The sequence below is a fragment of the Cygnus atratus genome, chromosome 3, assembly GCF_013377495.2.
Source record: "Cygnus atratus isolate AKBS03 ecotype Queensland, Australia chromosome 3, CAtr_DNAZoo_HiC_assembly, whole genome shotgun sequence".
NCBI classification, from domain to species: Eukaryota; Metazoa; Chordata; class Aves; order Anseriformes; family Anatidae; genus Cygnus; species Cygnus atratus.
In genome coordinates, this window is record NC_066364.1 from 7,717,820 (window position 1) to 7,733,209 (window position 15,390).

At 38.8% G+C, this 15,390-nt stretch overlaps 1 protein-coding gene across 1 annotated transcript in view; it reads right to left on the reverse strand.

Moving 5' to 3' along the window:
* Window positions 1-15,390, reverse strand: part of MFSD2B (MFSD2 lysolipid transporter B, sphingolipid) — a 38,515-nt gene that overhangs the window by 13,318 nt on the left and 9,807 nt on the right. Inside the window, exons 4-9 of the mRNA XM_035560168.2 lie at window positions 12,605-12,728; window positions 11,156-11,234; window positions 7,319-7,497; window positions 2,737-2,827; window positions 2,521-2,642; window positions 97-180 (exon numbers count right to left, since the gene is read on the reverse strand). Of these exons, the coding sequence (XP_035416061.2) occupies window positions 97-180; window positions 2,521-2,642; window positions 2,737-2,827; window positions 7,319-7,497; window positions 11,156-11,234; window positions 12,605-12,728 (679 nt within the window). The remainder of the gene's footprint in view (window positions 1-96; window positions 181-2,520; window positions 2,643-2,736; window positions 2,828-7,318; window positions 7,498-11,155; window positions 11,235-12,604; window positions 12,729-15,390) is intronic.

The following is a 15,390-nucleotide window of genomic DNA, read 5'->3' on the forward strand; positions in this document are numbered from 1 at the left end:
CTAGACACAAAACTCTTCTTGTCTTTTGTTATTTTGAACTAAAAAACAGTGAGATTGAGCTAGCAAATAAAAATACAGGAGAGAGGTACAACTCACCAAGATGGTCACCACCAAATACTGGAAGTGATTGCGAAGATCGGCTGCATGAGTACAGAACAGGACAAAGTTGCTCTGCTCCAGCTGTTGAATTGAAGATATTTGGTGACCACCAAAGGAAGGAAAAGGAAAAAAGACAAAAAAAAAAGCATCACACTCCATACTAGCGAAACATATTTAGAGACTGATTTCTTCAATGTAGGGTTTGGGAGCCTTGTTTTTCCTCATTTGCAGTAACGTAAAGAAACAGTAACTCTCCTGCTATCTGGAGTAACATGCCAGAAATATCAGGACAAGCAAGAGGAAAACCATGCTCCTAACAGGGAAAAAAAAAAGACCAAAACAGGAACTGCCTTATGAGAGCATTCTGCCTAAAGACTCTATTCCCTATGTTGCAATTGCCTTGTGTCATGGTCACAGTCACAGCTGCAGACTACTGCAAGAAATTGCCCTTCCTTTTCCATAGCCATGCGATAAATCTTTCACCAGAAGCTCTGATTCCCTAACAAGTTACCCTTTAGCTGGAATTACTCACATGCCAACTTCTTGTATTAAAGCAGCTAACTGCAAGTTCTGTATGCAACCTTGTCTAATGAGCATAGCTTTAGGTTAGAGAATTTGCTAAGTTCTAGTGCTCGCTGGATGGGAGGATCTGGCAACATTACATTATAATGGCAGATGAAGCTGCAGCAACCATGCTTTTGCAGAACTCATGGGGTTCTAAACACCAAAATATGGTTCGGGCACAGCTTGGGCAGTTCTGTAGAAGTGGAATGACAGAGGAGGATTTGATACTTGTGCCACAGCAGCATGATCAACTCTTGCTTCTCTGTGTGCTTGTAGATTATCAGCAGCTAATCATCTGCATATAAATTAGGCCAAAAGTTACATCCCTTCTCCATTGCACCAAACCCTTCCCTAGCTTGTGGCCCAGTTTCCTCTGCCTTCGTTTCATATGTAGAATATCACACCCCAGGATTATGGCCAATGCATCTTTACCTGCCCACTCTTTTGCTCATCAGTAATCTGTTCACGGGGGAACACCCTAAGTCAGTGTTCCCCACCCCCAGAATTAATAATAGCAAGGGTTGCACATGCTGGCTGAACTGGAGCAATGCAAATTCCAGCTTCTGCCTCCCCTTACACCTTCCCTTTAGTCTGTACAAAAAGAAAAATAAAGAGATATCGGGTGACAGAAGATCTTTTCCTCTTTGGGTGTTGTCAGCAAGTAGTTAGCTATAAGCAACCAGATTTGTGTTGTACTCTTACTGACTAAATGGATGCTGGAAGGATCTGGACCACAAGGGACTCTCATCATTCTTCTCCCTGTCTCTGCTGTTGCTCTTGGTGCCTGCAACTGATAGATTGCAAAAATGCTTCTCCTCGTTTCTCATGCTTAGGCCATCCAGAAAGGACTGGCAGAAGCGGTAAATGACAGCCTTACTAACTGCCCAAATCCACACCAACAGGAAACTTTAGTGCTTCTCTGGCAACCAGGCTTTCAAGCAGTCTTTCCAAGAAACTTTCTAATTCACCATGACTACTGGTGAACACAGCACTGGTCTCTCACATGCCCAGTTCTTGTCCTCTGTCCTAATATTCACTGTGATCCGTGGCTCATGTGACTAAGAGTCTGTTGACAAAAACATGGATATTTTCAAAATAAAGCCAATTCAACTGGTATGAACGTACCAACAGATTCACATCAAAACCATGTATTTATTGAGTTGAACATAGCTTACAAATCAAGCTTTAAAAGACTCCCGGACTATGGAAAGTAAGATTGCTTACTGAGTGGCTTTAAGCTTTTTCTATAGCTTCTCTTTATGGGAGGACATATCACATCATTTTGTGAGAGCCCCATTCAACTGCAGGTCCTGATTTGAAAATTAGCTCTGTCTAGCTCTGAAATAGCTAACACCACCTGCCTCTGAACATCTTCGTACTCTGACCTAATGCCTTCCATCACAGAATACTCCATCAGAACCGGTTCAGCCACTGTCTGAGAACAGTCATCTATGCAAAGGAAAAGGGCCGTGGTTTAAAGCAGCACACACTATAGGGAAGAACAGAGAGAAGAGCAAAAACATTCTCTAAGCAACTAACACCACAGGAGACTGTAGACGGATAGCATATAATAGCCAATCTGGGTCACTGGGACTAGTTCCTTACCTTTTATGAAAAAAAAAAATACCATCTTTAAATGGTCAGGTCTATGGTTTTCCATCTCACTTGAATGAACCGTCTCCAGCTGCACAGGACCCCAGGCACCAAAAAAGACCCTACTGATTTGTAGAGGAAGGCACCACCCCCTTGATCACCACCTCCAGTCACAAGCCAAAGGTTATTTGCATTTGAGCTGCCTCAGACTCTTCCATGGTGGGACTGGAAAGAGGCCAACACACAGCCACAGTCTGAAGTTACCTGAACTGCTGTTGAGATGAGAAGAAATGAAGCTGTAAGCTTCACATATGGACCATGCTTCATGGTGAGCCCAAGCCCCTTGCAAAAAGGAATTGCTCTGTCTGAATTCAAGGCATAAGGATCTAAGAGGAATAGAATAGATAAAATAACAATATTTTCCAGAGACAATCATTAAATAATTATTAATAAATTTAGGCATATTTAGATATATCTTACCATCTTTTTCCTTTACTCCAAGAAAAAGAATGATAATTCCCAGAAGATACACACCTCCTATAACCCCTGCTGCAATCATATAAACTTTTGCCTTTGAAGAGAAAAAAGATATATTTGAAATCGTGACAGGAGAATGACAAGTCATATGAAAATTTCCGTCTCTTTCTGGTGAGTCATCTGCAAATGAAGAAATGCCCATCTAAACAGAACCAACTGTCTGTCTTTTACCCCTCTGAAAAATGTTCACTTCTGCAATTCATTTATAAACAACACCTACTTAAAGATAAATCCAGGACACATGGGTACATATTTCTTGGGGGGAAAAAAGAAGCTGTTAACAAAAGGGCTACTGTGTTGGCAACCAGAACATTTCAAAAATTTGCTTATGTTGAGACTAGCTGTAGACATACAAAGTCATCTGTCAAAAACATGCAGCATCCATAGAACGATTCTGATTTTTTTTCAAATCCAGTCAATCTAGCTACACAGACTCCAACCTCTATCTTCATTCTGGGTAGAAAAGGATTCAGTGCTGATGCAAACGTAACTACTACAGTTGCTGCATTTATACGTAACAGTATTAAAATCTTACTTTAGGCTTTAATTAATTTTAGAAAACATTCTTTCATACTGATATTTTGAGAATATGGTAGCTTGCATGGTTGTTTTCCCAGTTAGCTAATGAAATGTTCAACAAATTCAGAAATCTTTGCTTTCTATTAGCCAGATGAACAAACCCTCCAAGGATACCTCCCACACAATCAAATCATATTTACTGCTTCTAACTTTGATTACTGCGACTCTTGAATAAAGCTTTAAAATTTTATTTTGCTTTAGCGTTCTGTTATTTTTTTTTACTGTGTTATGAAAGATAAAGTAAGTGCAGGTTATACAGCTTTGTGACACAATGATTACTTGATAGGAAAATTGAATTCTGAATGATCAGTTAGATGTTGCAAATGACAGGATTATAAATCTGGAAATGAAGTGGTAAATGGGCATGCAATTACAAGAATGTACTCCCAAATATAAAGTCACTTAGTGTAGATGCAAAGGTAGACAGATGCACCACTTAAGTAGTTCAACTGATGATCTTCAAGTGTTCATTTAGACAATCTTCAAGTTGACAACTTTTATTAAGATACTTACATTTCAGAAAGGGACGTGGTAAAATAAAGAATAGTCCTGTACTCCTTTATTTGGGATAAAAATATTTTGGATACAGAATTATAAACTTAGTCACAGAGTACATTCGTACTACTAGTTATGGCTTGTACAGACTGCAGAAGTGTAGATACCTGAATTCACTTAAACGAGGTATAATTTCAGCCTCTATGGCAGTCTTGCCAAGACAGAAGGGTTAAACTAAAAAAAAAAAAGTTAAATTTGTTAATTTTTTTGAAGCAATTGAATTAAATGTTTTCTTTGACAGGTCTTAGTTAAAGTGCAATTTGAACTTTATTCACCCAAACTATTAAGGATATTCACGGTGGGCCAAATAAGATTCTCTGACCTTACACAAAACTTGTTAGCCCATCTACAAATCATATCAATGTCTATGCTTGATTTGCGGTAGGCAAGATACACTCTCCTAAGCTGTGTGTTTCACATGGAAGTTCTATACGGAAACAATTTCAGGAGAGCTTAGATGCAAAATAATCATTTCTTCCACTTCACTTCTTTAATAATCAGCAAAGTAATCTCAGTCATTCATAAGCTCTGTCTTTAAACAAGGTGTGCTCTTGAGCAACTCGGAATCAATCTTTGTGATGAAAGGGGTCAGGGTCATACTCCTGAACGGTTCTAAGAGGAACCATCAAGATTCAACCTCTTCTAAATATTTTTCTTTATTTTTTTTTAAGACTAAGGCTGATGGAGGTACTTCAGGTTCATAGCCCTTCCTCAACTTATAACTGAATGTCCATCACTCATACAACTGAGATTCAAGATTCAACATCTCCTGCTGATCATCTGGTTGAGTGCATATTCTGTTGTGCACCATGCTAACAAAAGGCAAACACGCTGTCATGCGATGCAAAGCACTCCCCCAAGTGGCTTGATGGCTATGCAAGCTCCCATAAGGCAACCAAATTGATGCCGGGTCATGTGAATGGCAAAAAACTGTGGTCTTCACTATTGCCAGAGCTGTTCATTCACACTATGCCAGAGGGCTCTTTGGGAAAGAGGGTAGGAGGGAACAAGGAGTGAACAGAACCTTGCCCATGGAAAACAGTTGGACACCATAATCCAGACCATTCTCAACCATGGGATACTACTCACTTACAAAACCTCAGAAGATGACACACAAAACAGAGGGAGAAGGGAAAAAAGTAACTAAAGTAAATAAAGAGGAAAAGCTTACCAAAATAAACAAATGCCTGCATGTAAATAAAGAAGTGAAATGAGGAAAACAAAAGAAATAAGCAAATATCCAAATTTTTTTAAACCTTTGATTAAGGTAGTTTGCAAAACTGTACTTTAGGATAGTGTAAAAGCGGTAGGAATAATGTTAAAAGGATATAACATACAACAGATTTATCAGTGAAGGTAATGTCTTTAATTAAATCAACCTATACAGTTGGGGAAAAAAAGGAAGACAAGATTCCAGTCACAGTTCCCCTTCTTCAGATACGAAAAAGAAACAGATCTGAAACATGTTTGTTTGTCTAAAAGCTTCTGCATTGTTTTCCAGTGTTAGTAGCTAGTTTAATGAAAAAATGTTACTTCCATTTAAAAAAACTCTGGCTAGTTTAGGCTATTTATCTGATTATTTTTTTTAAGTAAAAAACCTGCTTGATACGCAATTCATTGCAAAGCTTCTTCGTTCATCTCCCTCCTACCTCAACAAGCACAGGAAAGCACGTGGTTAGAAAGAAAATAAATCAAAATCATCTATTTTTTCCTTGGCAGCCAATTAGGAGATTTGAAAGTGGAAGTTGGTGATTATGACATAAAGCAGATTCAGAAAAGGAATCTGCTGTGCAATGAAATTCAGCTTGCACCACAACTCTTCAAATTACTCCTCTCCACAATTCACAGAGCTGTAATAGCACAGTGATTTCCCACAGCAATCCATTGTCCACTAGAAGCTAAAAAGGAAGAAAGGATAATGTTCTGTGTCTTGTTAAAAAATACACCAGAAGTTACCTAATGAGCAGCTTCAAAAACACTTTAAACAGCTACAAAACGGCACAGCCACTTAGAGAATCAGCCCAGCTCTCCCCAGGCAGTTTCCCAGCTCAGCTGTCTGAGAAGACTTACAAAGGCCTGTGCCAACAAAAGAGATGAGGTAGCAGAGAGGCAGAGAATAGCACCTGGGATAGGGGTATGCATGGCTCGGTCACCTTCCTGGACTGCCTGTGCTGGTGCCAGGATATGCTAATTCAAAGGGTATGTGAAATCATGCCTTTAGCTTGTGATTTTACTGCTGCTGAAGTGTGGGAATAGTAGCTATTCAACCCTTACACGCAGACCGCTGGCTACAAATATGTACATCCTGATCTGCACCGTGCAATTGAAATTAGACTGAGGTCAAAGAAGCCTTCTTCATAGGGAATTTTATATATAAGTGAGTATATGCACTGACAGAAATGGATGAAGATATGAAAAGTGAGACTGACTCTAGCAAGTGCTAATATGGAACCAACAAACTGCTGGTTTCACAAGTGACAGAAAAAATACTAGTTAAGGCATTTGCTTGATTCAGGGCCTGTTTCAAGACCACTGGAAACAATGAAGATGGTCAAACTCTGTCACAAAGATTTGGATCAGGTTTTAGGATTACCTCTTATACATAAAACTTCCTCTATTTCTCCAAAAATGGAGAACTGAAGCATAAACAGATTAAATTACTTGTGTGGGATTACAGGAAAAATCTGCTTTAGAAAAAGAAATAAACAAGTGTGGACCTCAAGGTTCATGCCACATGTTAACCACTGAGCCCTGTTCCTACTTACTGCCTGATCCCAACCATTTACTTTCAACAGTGCTTTATACTTTCACAAGAATACAGATTCTAAGTAGGACTTAGTTTCTTGCATGTAACAGCCATTATTTTTTGCAGAAGATCCCTCCTGATACCTGCTTTGAGAAGCAATGCTGCTGAACTGAGAGATTCTGCTCTAGTCTCCTTTATTTTCTTACTAAGCTTCTATTTTAAACTGCAGATCAGCCCCTAGTGAAAACAAAGTGTGGCCATACACCTTCTAGATACTTTATAGTTCAGCATCTTCAGCAAAGCTCCTCAGTATAATTCTTCTGCCACACTCAGAAGTGGTTGCAAAGACAATAGACAGGAACCCTCGATGTTAAGAAGGCAGTTGTCTCAGCTCCAGCATTGCTGGTTTCAAGGAAGTCATGTTCAAGCTCATCTGGCTGGGTGATGTGATATTACAGGAAGAACATGTCCCTCGAAGTCCAGGCTGGATGGGGCTTTGAGCAACCTGGTCTAGTGGAAGATGTCCCTGCACATGGCAGAGAGGTTGGAATGAGATGATCTTTAAGGTCCCTTCCAAGCCAAGCCATTCTATGATTCTGTGATTCTCTCCCGAAGAGATTTTACTGTGCTCCCACAGACACTTACTTGATGGGACAGGGAGTCCGAGGGCTCAGGGAAGCTGGGACTGTCATGCCAGGAGTCGGTAGGGCTGGTCGTGTTTAGTGGGGGATTCATGGTGCAGTGATGAGAGAGATGAGCACTGGCCACAATTTGCCCCTGAAGTGCAGCTCCAATCAAGGTCCCAAGAACTTCCATGGTCATTCCTGGAGAAGGAAGCACAAACGTGCATTGAGGATAAGAACCTGATCCCTCCACTGTTCACAAGCCTGCTCATTTATCCCACTGAAGAACAACCTCATCGAAGCAATATAATTTTATTTTGTATGGATTAAGCAGAAAAAGCAACACCAAGAACAGCTGAACTGGAAGGTCAGTAATAGAACAGTCTCGAGGAAAGAGAGTTTTGCCACTGGATTTCTGATCAGCTTTTAGTTGCCTCCATGGAAGAGCCCCTTTTATGCATGCTGCATGATAAATATGACTGGGATTAAGAGCCATAAAGGGATAACAAGAAAACTTTTCATCTTGAGGACAAGAGCTGAATTACAGATTAAATACTGAATGCCACTTTTCCAAAGCACAACTAGGAGCCATAACATCAAACTTTTCATGTTTGACAGTAACTTTGTCAAATATTTTGGAAGCCACTTATCTGCTCAGACCTCTAGGTCCTCCAACTGTAAAATGAAACAGGGCTTACCTTGGGTTTATGTTGGAACTAATCCAGCTGTAAAGCTCTTGACAACAGCAGATGCTGTTCTTAACTGCCTAAGGCTGCAGTCAGGCAGAACTAGGCACCTCAGCCTCAGAGTGTGGTTTAGATCACTAACGCTCCACTCCAGCACCATCAGTACAAGGGAGCACCTAAAAACCAGCTAGTCTCCATTTCGGAAAGCAAAGATATCTAACCACAGGTATCCAGATCATGCTCCATGCACTCAAAATCAAAGCAGTTAGTTGTTACAACCCCGCTGCCGGTGACTGTTGAGTAATTTGGATTTAGACCCTTCTCATTCTGAGGGATTTCAAGCCTACCGCTCCTATTTCCATGCAAGATGACCATACCCAGCATCCCCAATGCAGGGAGATAAACTGAGTTCCTGTCCTAGCTCCAGGTACTATTTAAGCATTTTGCATAAAGATTCATAGGATTGAGTACATGAACAGATTAGGAACAAGGACCAAGACTCACTGCTTCTGAGAGAATATTCTTCTCATTGACCTAAGCACTAGGGCTCCTTCTACCAAAAGGGTTAACCACTGCACTTCAGACAGGGCAGTAACAAAAGCTGTAAGCAGCTATGGAAGATCAAGGAACGAAAAGGCAAGACAGGCACACAGGAGACTTGGATCATGTACATCATCGCCAGTATGTTCCCACACCAAGAATGATTCTGAATGGAAGATCTGAGGCTTCGTGTTACATAAATTTAAACCAAGAGGTTAAAAAAAAAAAAAAAGTTTCTTTCCAAAACTTCATGCCTAATCTTCCCAGCAATGATACAGTTTAATCCACCCAAACAAAAGCAGCTGATGGTGGAAATCCTAACCTCAAGCTGATCTGAATTGTTTTGCCACAATCCAGTCTCTGATACATCTTGCAGAGCTTCCAAACTGTTCAATGCCCAGCACAAAAGAAGTAATACCTAAGTCACACCTTTCATTCAAAACACCACCTACAGCTTTATAACCTTTATGTAAGACACCACATCAGCATTTTACCAAGCACCTGCATACAGTAAAACTCAGAAACATTATTATAGGCAACAGAAACACAACTATTATGAAACTTCTTATTTTCTGAGAAGTGCCAGGAGCTGAGAATCAGGCAGATTTCAAAGTTTTGGGGTGCTCAGAATTGATAACGTGTTACTTTCCACCGTAGCAAAGAAAGCAGATCTCTTGGAAAAAGGATTGTACCTTGGAGTAGGTTCTATTTTGCCCAGATATAAGTAGCATTTATGTGAAAACAACTTTGGAATCCAGCATTTCTATCATGCATTTACAGTAAGGAGCAGGAGAAAATGTATGATAAACATTTCTGCTTCTCTCCAGTAGAGGGGAGTGGATCCTCTGCCCCCAACCGTTTGTTTTTTAAAACACACCAGATTACACTGCTGTTTGTCTCTGAGCAATTGAAGAAATGCCTGAACAACTAACTGCATCCAAGAAAGTCTGTCAATGAGAATTCTCTATGAAACACACAGAGAAGTAAAAGAAGAGTGTTTAAGTAAGGTCTTGCTAAAAATAATAATAATAACAAAGAAATCTCACATAGTCATCACCATTATAAGAAAACTCATCTCCAAACAGATGTTATTTCAAAATAGACAAAAATACTAACATCTGAGAAGCCAAAATTGTGGTTAATTGCACCACCCTAAATTATATTAGTAGAACAGCTGTATACTATAAAGTTAAACACTTTTCTGAACGGTAAAATGACACTATAAATGTACAACACCTCTTACCCATGGAGCTCAAGAGCATTTATTAGCAAGAATTTCACATGCCTGTGAACTTATATAGTCCAACATGCCTGTTGGACTAGCAGATAGGAAAGCACATTTATTTGGATCACAGCCTCTGAAGACATAAAACCAGACAACAGAAAACACTAGGTATGTGGATTTAGTTAGAATTCAAGCCAGATGACTCAAGATACAGTCACTGCCAAAAAATATAACACAACTGGAATCTCCTGCTGTTTAGCTCTGTGACTGCTAGCCCAGGCTTTCTCTTGACATAGTTGATGATAATGCAAATTACAACCAATCCATGTGGCTGAGAAGGGCCTGGGTTGCTCAGGGGATATTAGATCTAGAATTTCTGGTGTGATATTTTAGCACTTCTGGCCATATCATTGTGCCTCTATGGTTGTTTTCTATATACTCGAGCAAGTATGTTGAGGGTTAGAAGAACTAAGGGAAGAGAAAAGGGTTCTTGCTGTGAAAACAGATGCAAAAACAACAAGAAAAAAATTATAAGCTACTCTAAAGCGACACTGAAGGACTAGTTAAGACATAGAAAAATCTTTCATGTGACATTTGAGCACTCTTTTCTCTTTGCCTTGCTTAATGCTAGCGGACATGAGAGAGCAGCTATACAATACAGAAGGCATGAGAACAGAGCTGACGAGAGAAGGAAGCAAGAAACTGTTCTTACATGCATTTTATGAGCTATACAGGAATTCTTGAAAAGATTTTCATTGCACTTTTTGGTTTTAACAATTTGCTTCAAAGCAAAATCTTTGTCTGGTTTTGGAGAGCAAAGAGATAAGAGCCTGAGATATGGTCTGTAAGCTGTCATTCTTTTAACTAATACAGTCAGAGTGTTAAGTTATATAACAACAAGATCTTTCTGCTAGCTACCTGCAATACCTTAGATTAAAAAGACACAGACATAATAAAAAGAGAGATTTTAATTGGTGTGAATGTGCACACACACACAAAAAAAGAAAATCCAAACTAAAAGAAAAAAAAGCTCAAAATTACTTTCAAACTTTTTAATGGAATGTAAAATGAGATCAGCACTTTGTTCTTCCCCCTAAAAATCATCTTTAAATGAAATAATTATTCTGCATCCAGGCTTTGGGTAATTTTTATTTTTCTCCTGGCTAGCAATAAACTGAAAAGAGTTTATAGCTAATTTGACAATTTGAGACAATAAAACATTAATATCTCCCATTTAGCTAGAAAAATTGAAGCGTCTACAGGACAAAATACTTCTCATCAGATATTAAAAATCTCATGTAGCAGTCCAATCTAGGGACACAAAACATTAGGAACTTCCTATAGCTAGAGAATGATTTTAAATAAAAGTCAGCCCCGATCCACATGTGAAAGCCCGTATCACACTCACGGTATGCCGTTGCAGAATCTCGCTCCTTCTGGTCTGTGCTGAGAAACATGGTGAGAGCAGTATATGGTACCTGGAATAGCTACGCAAAAAAAGAACATCATTCAGGAAGTTTCAAGATAGATGATGTATTTCTTTGATATACACGAAAATGGTTTAATGTAACGTTAGAAGTCATTTATTTAGAACGTTGCATCTTTTAGCAGAAAGACCTGGCTTTTTTTTTTTCTGTTTTATAAAGCATGTAAGAGCAAAAAAATCTCTTTCATAATACAAATAATGAAAAATAAATTGCCAAAAGGCTTGACCTTAACGCTGCATTCATTCAGCTTCTTTGGGAAAAAGTCCTTTAAAACCAGGCTATAAAGCATCTAGTTTTCTTTGCACTAGGAGACTATCATGTTCCTATCTTGAGCTCACTAACAGGAAGCAAAGCCATAATAAAATAATAAAATTTTCCACCTTATTCAAGCCAGAAGACTGCATACATCCCCCAGATATTTCAATATTTGTTTCATTACGTAATTCTTTAACTGTCTGGGAACCACTTTTTTAAAATATGATCTAGTGAAATTCAATCAGCCAGGTTTCACCCTGCTGTATTGCACTGCAGCTGCCTCACTTCCAGTCCTGATCTGCTGCGAGATACTGCTTTGTTCTGGAGATACCTTCTTTCACCTTGATACTGGCTACAAGGCAGAACTGGGTGACACAGCCCCTGCACGTACAGTATGGAATATGTCAGAGAAGTTCTTTAGGATCTACTGAAATAATAGTTTCTACAATATGGTTTCTAAATACTGCAAGTCGTGCAATATCGCACAAAAAATCATGTGTTCAAACTCTTTCAATCAGACATAAATATCATGATGACTATTATCAATACTATTTCAGCTCTGGGACTCTGACTTTTCCTTGCCTTCCACCTTGAGTCAAAGCACCCAAAACTAGAGCCACAAAGCCATTTGGTCTCCTGTCTGCCCCTGAAAACAGAAGTTGTGAGAAGTTAGATGTCTAACTGGAATGTAGGAATCTAAATATCTCTGTGGATCTATTCAAGGATGAGTTAAGTATCCAAGACACCTCACTAATTTCCCAAAAGGCTGAGATGGTTTATGACACTGTCTTTCCTCTGATGTGCACTACTGGCCTTCAGCAAAAGTATGCTACCCTTTCGTGTGCATACTGCTAAGTCACCTGCCTTAGCCTCAACTACTAGACAGTTACTGGAGGTAATCTGGCTGAAATAGCAAGTCATTTGCCAGAGAAAACCTGGGCAGAAACCATGAACCAGCTGAGTATGATAAAGAGACATCTACCGATCCCTTAAAACTTGCTAGGAGTTGAAATATAATGTAAAGATTTGTTAAACCTCAGTTTATTAAATTGGAATGCAATAACAGAAAACAAGCAGGTTACTGCTGAGAACATCATGACTTGCAACCTACTTACTGTGGTCAGTGCTTGGAAAAGGCAGTAGAAAGTCAGGTACCATGCAACTCTTCCTGATACAAAAGGAGGCAGGTACCACATGAAAAAATAGGACACTACTGTGAAGGGTGTACATGCCAGCATCCTGCAAAGAGAATTAGCACATGCCAACAATCTCAACATAAGGACAGCAGAGCACATTACGTTTTCCTCCTCATACTCAGTATCATGCAATTTGTTTTATGTGCAGTTTTCCTAAATACAAAAATGACGTGATTTTAAGCATTAAATGTCTGCATGTGTTAAATGCGCAAATTAATATAAAATGTATATAAGTACTTCCACAAAACGTAATAAAACAGCAAATCTGAAGGAAAAAAAAGCTATACTTACATTAATATCCTACTCAGAACTAACACAATTGCCTTGCACTTGTACTGTAATAGCACAACTATATTGCTACTCCTTAGTACATCCCTAGACTACATCTTTATTAGAAAGAATCACTGAAAACTAAGCCCTGTTGTCACATGGCATAACATACTTCAGCAGTGTTTCCATGAGCTTACCTATTAGGAAGGATTCCTCATTCTAATTTTAACACCTTCAGCTTTCCTCTCAACTTGCCCTCTCCACTGCTACTTCAAACAAATGCAAACACGTTGATATAAACACTGAAAACAGCACAAAAGGTAACGGGCAGCTCACTGCAAGACTTCCTATGGTCTGTATCTACTCTGGTATATAATTATTTACTCCATTTTACTCAATGATAAAACTCCTAATCACTCCAAACACAAAAGGAGCATCAGGAAGGTGGCTTAAAAACAGAACTACAGAAACTTAAATTCCAGACATTGCCATGTACTAGCGATTAATTACACTTGGTCTAAAAATGATTCCAAGCGAACAACACTTCAAACTCTGTGATATGGAAGAAGTGATCAGATGCTATTATTTCCTGAAAGTCTGAGCTGCAGCAGCACCAGAGCTCTCCCACGTTCTTGTAAATCAGACATCAAACAATGCAATTAGATGACCAAGATCACAATAAAAAATATCCAAACACGTAAAAGAGAAAACAGATTAATCCCTTCACAACAGCACTACTGACATTGGGGGTCAGCTGATGATTTTGCAATCATGAACCGAAAACATGGCATACAAAAGAGTAATGTGGGTAAATAGTTTAGTAAAACAATGACTTTCCCACACTGCTCTGGGGGGATGGACAGCATCACTGGGAGCTAAACATTTGCAAGGAAAGTGCCAGGTTCTGGTATTCTCTGTCTCTCCAGTTTCCAGGCCATAGTTCATATACAGCTGATCAGCAATGGAAAACAGAAAGAAGGGTAAAATCCCCACCCATGTCAGGGAATCTACCTTCTTCTACAAAAGTGTGAGCTTTTCCGGACTGGTGTCCAGACAGAGACACCACAATGAAACGTTTTATGGTCATTTTTTTTGTAACTTCTCAGCAACAACCCTCTTAGTCGTATTATTCTCTCCTCTTTCCAAATTGCTGATTTTCCATTATTAACTCCTTTGACAAAATATTTGACCAGATTTGTGTATTTTAAGTCTGTGTCTGCTTATGCCATTTAAAGGCATTACATAAAAGACATCAGTAATGGCTGGTAACTTCCTACTATATTATGTACGGTATTAAGCCATACTTAAACTTTTGCCCTCTTTAGTAATGTTTGTGCTTTGTGGGCAAACTTTTCTGACTGAGCCAATTCCATTGCTTCACTCTGGATACTTAGGAAATCAGAATAATTTCAAAGTAATAAAGTATTTTTAGACTAACAGGAGATACATTTTTTCCTTACATAAAAATGATCTGAGCACCAAAGCACAGGAACAGAATTCCTATGAAAAACTACCATTACCAAAAAAAAAAAAAAAAAAAAAGACAAAATCCTTCTGGAAAGAAAGCAGCTGGTTGATGAGTGCATGTTGAAGGATGCACTTCATGTAGAAGATTCTTCCTCTAAGAAGTGCAAGTTGTACAGTCATTGGTTTACAGTACAAAGGGCTGCTAAGTTCACACTTCTGCTAGGATGGGAGTTATCCTAATATTGATCTAATATCAACACTAAACGTGCTTATTTGCAGTATTTTCAGGAAAGTGAAAAAATGCATCAGAATACATCTATTGGCATTTGTTATAAAAATGTCAGTTGTCAGATATGAACAGCTCACAATTTTCTGTAGCTCTAAAACCACTTGACAGCAAGAGAACCAACAGCTAAAAAGAATGGCTTATTTTCCTTGACGTTTCAACTACTTCACTGAGGATACTATATGTTTACACTTAGATTTTAGTTGTGAATCAAGTTTGGGGATTATATTAATTCAAAATTCATAATTAATTCAAAATGTCTGGCAATACATCCTTACAATGCATGAGATAGAGCAGTGATTAAAGACTCCCTATTTCACAAACTACTTAGTCTCCCCTTGACTTCTAAAATAAAATAAATAAAATAAAAAATTAATGTCCTCTAGCATGGTTGAGCTTGGGTTCCTCTAACATGGACCACTCCTTTACAATTTTCTTGCTTCATACCTATCAATCTCCTTTTTATATGAGATAATCTTCTTATATGAACATTCACTCTTCTAATTTTGCTAACACAGGGATGGTACATGTGAGAGTGTTACTTGCCATGCAGATTTTGCTCCACAGTAGCTTGAATGCATACAAGATATAAGTACATCATAGAGAAACATCACTCTGTCCCTTTAGAAATGCTGATCGAAATCCTAGAGTGTCTCTTTCCTCTATAAAACTCATGGTGATT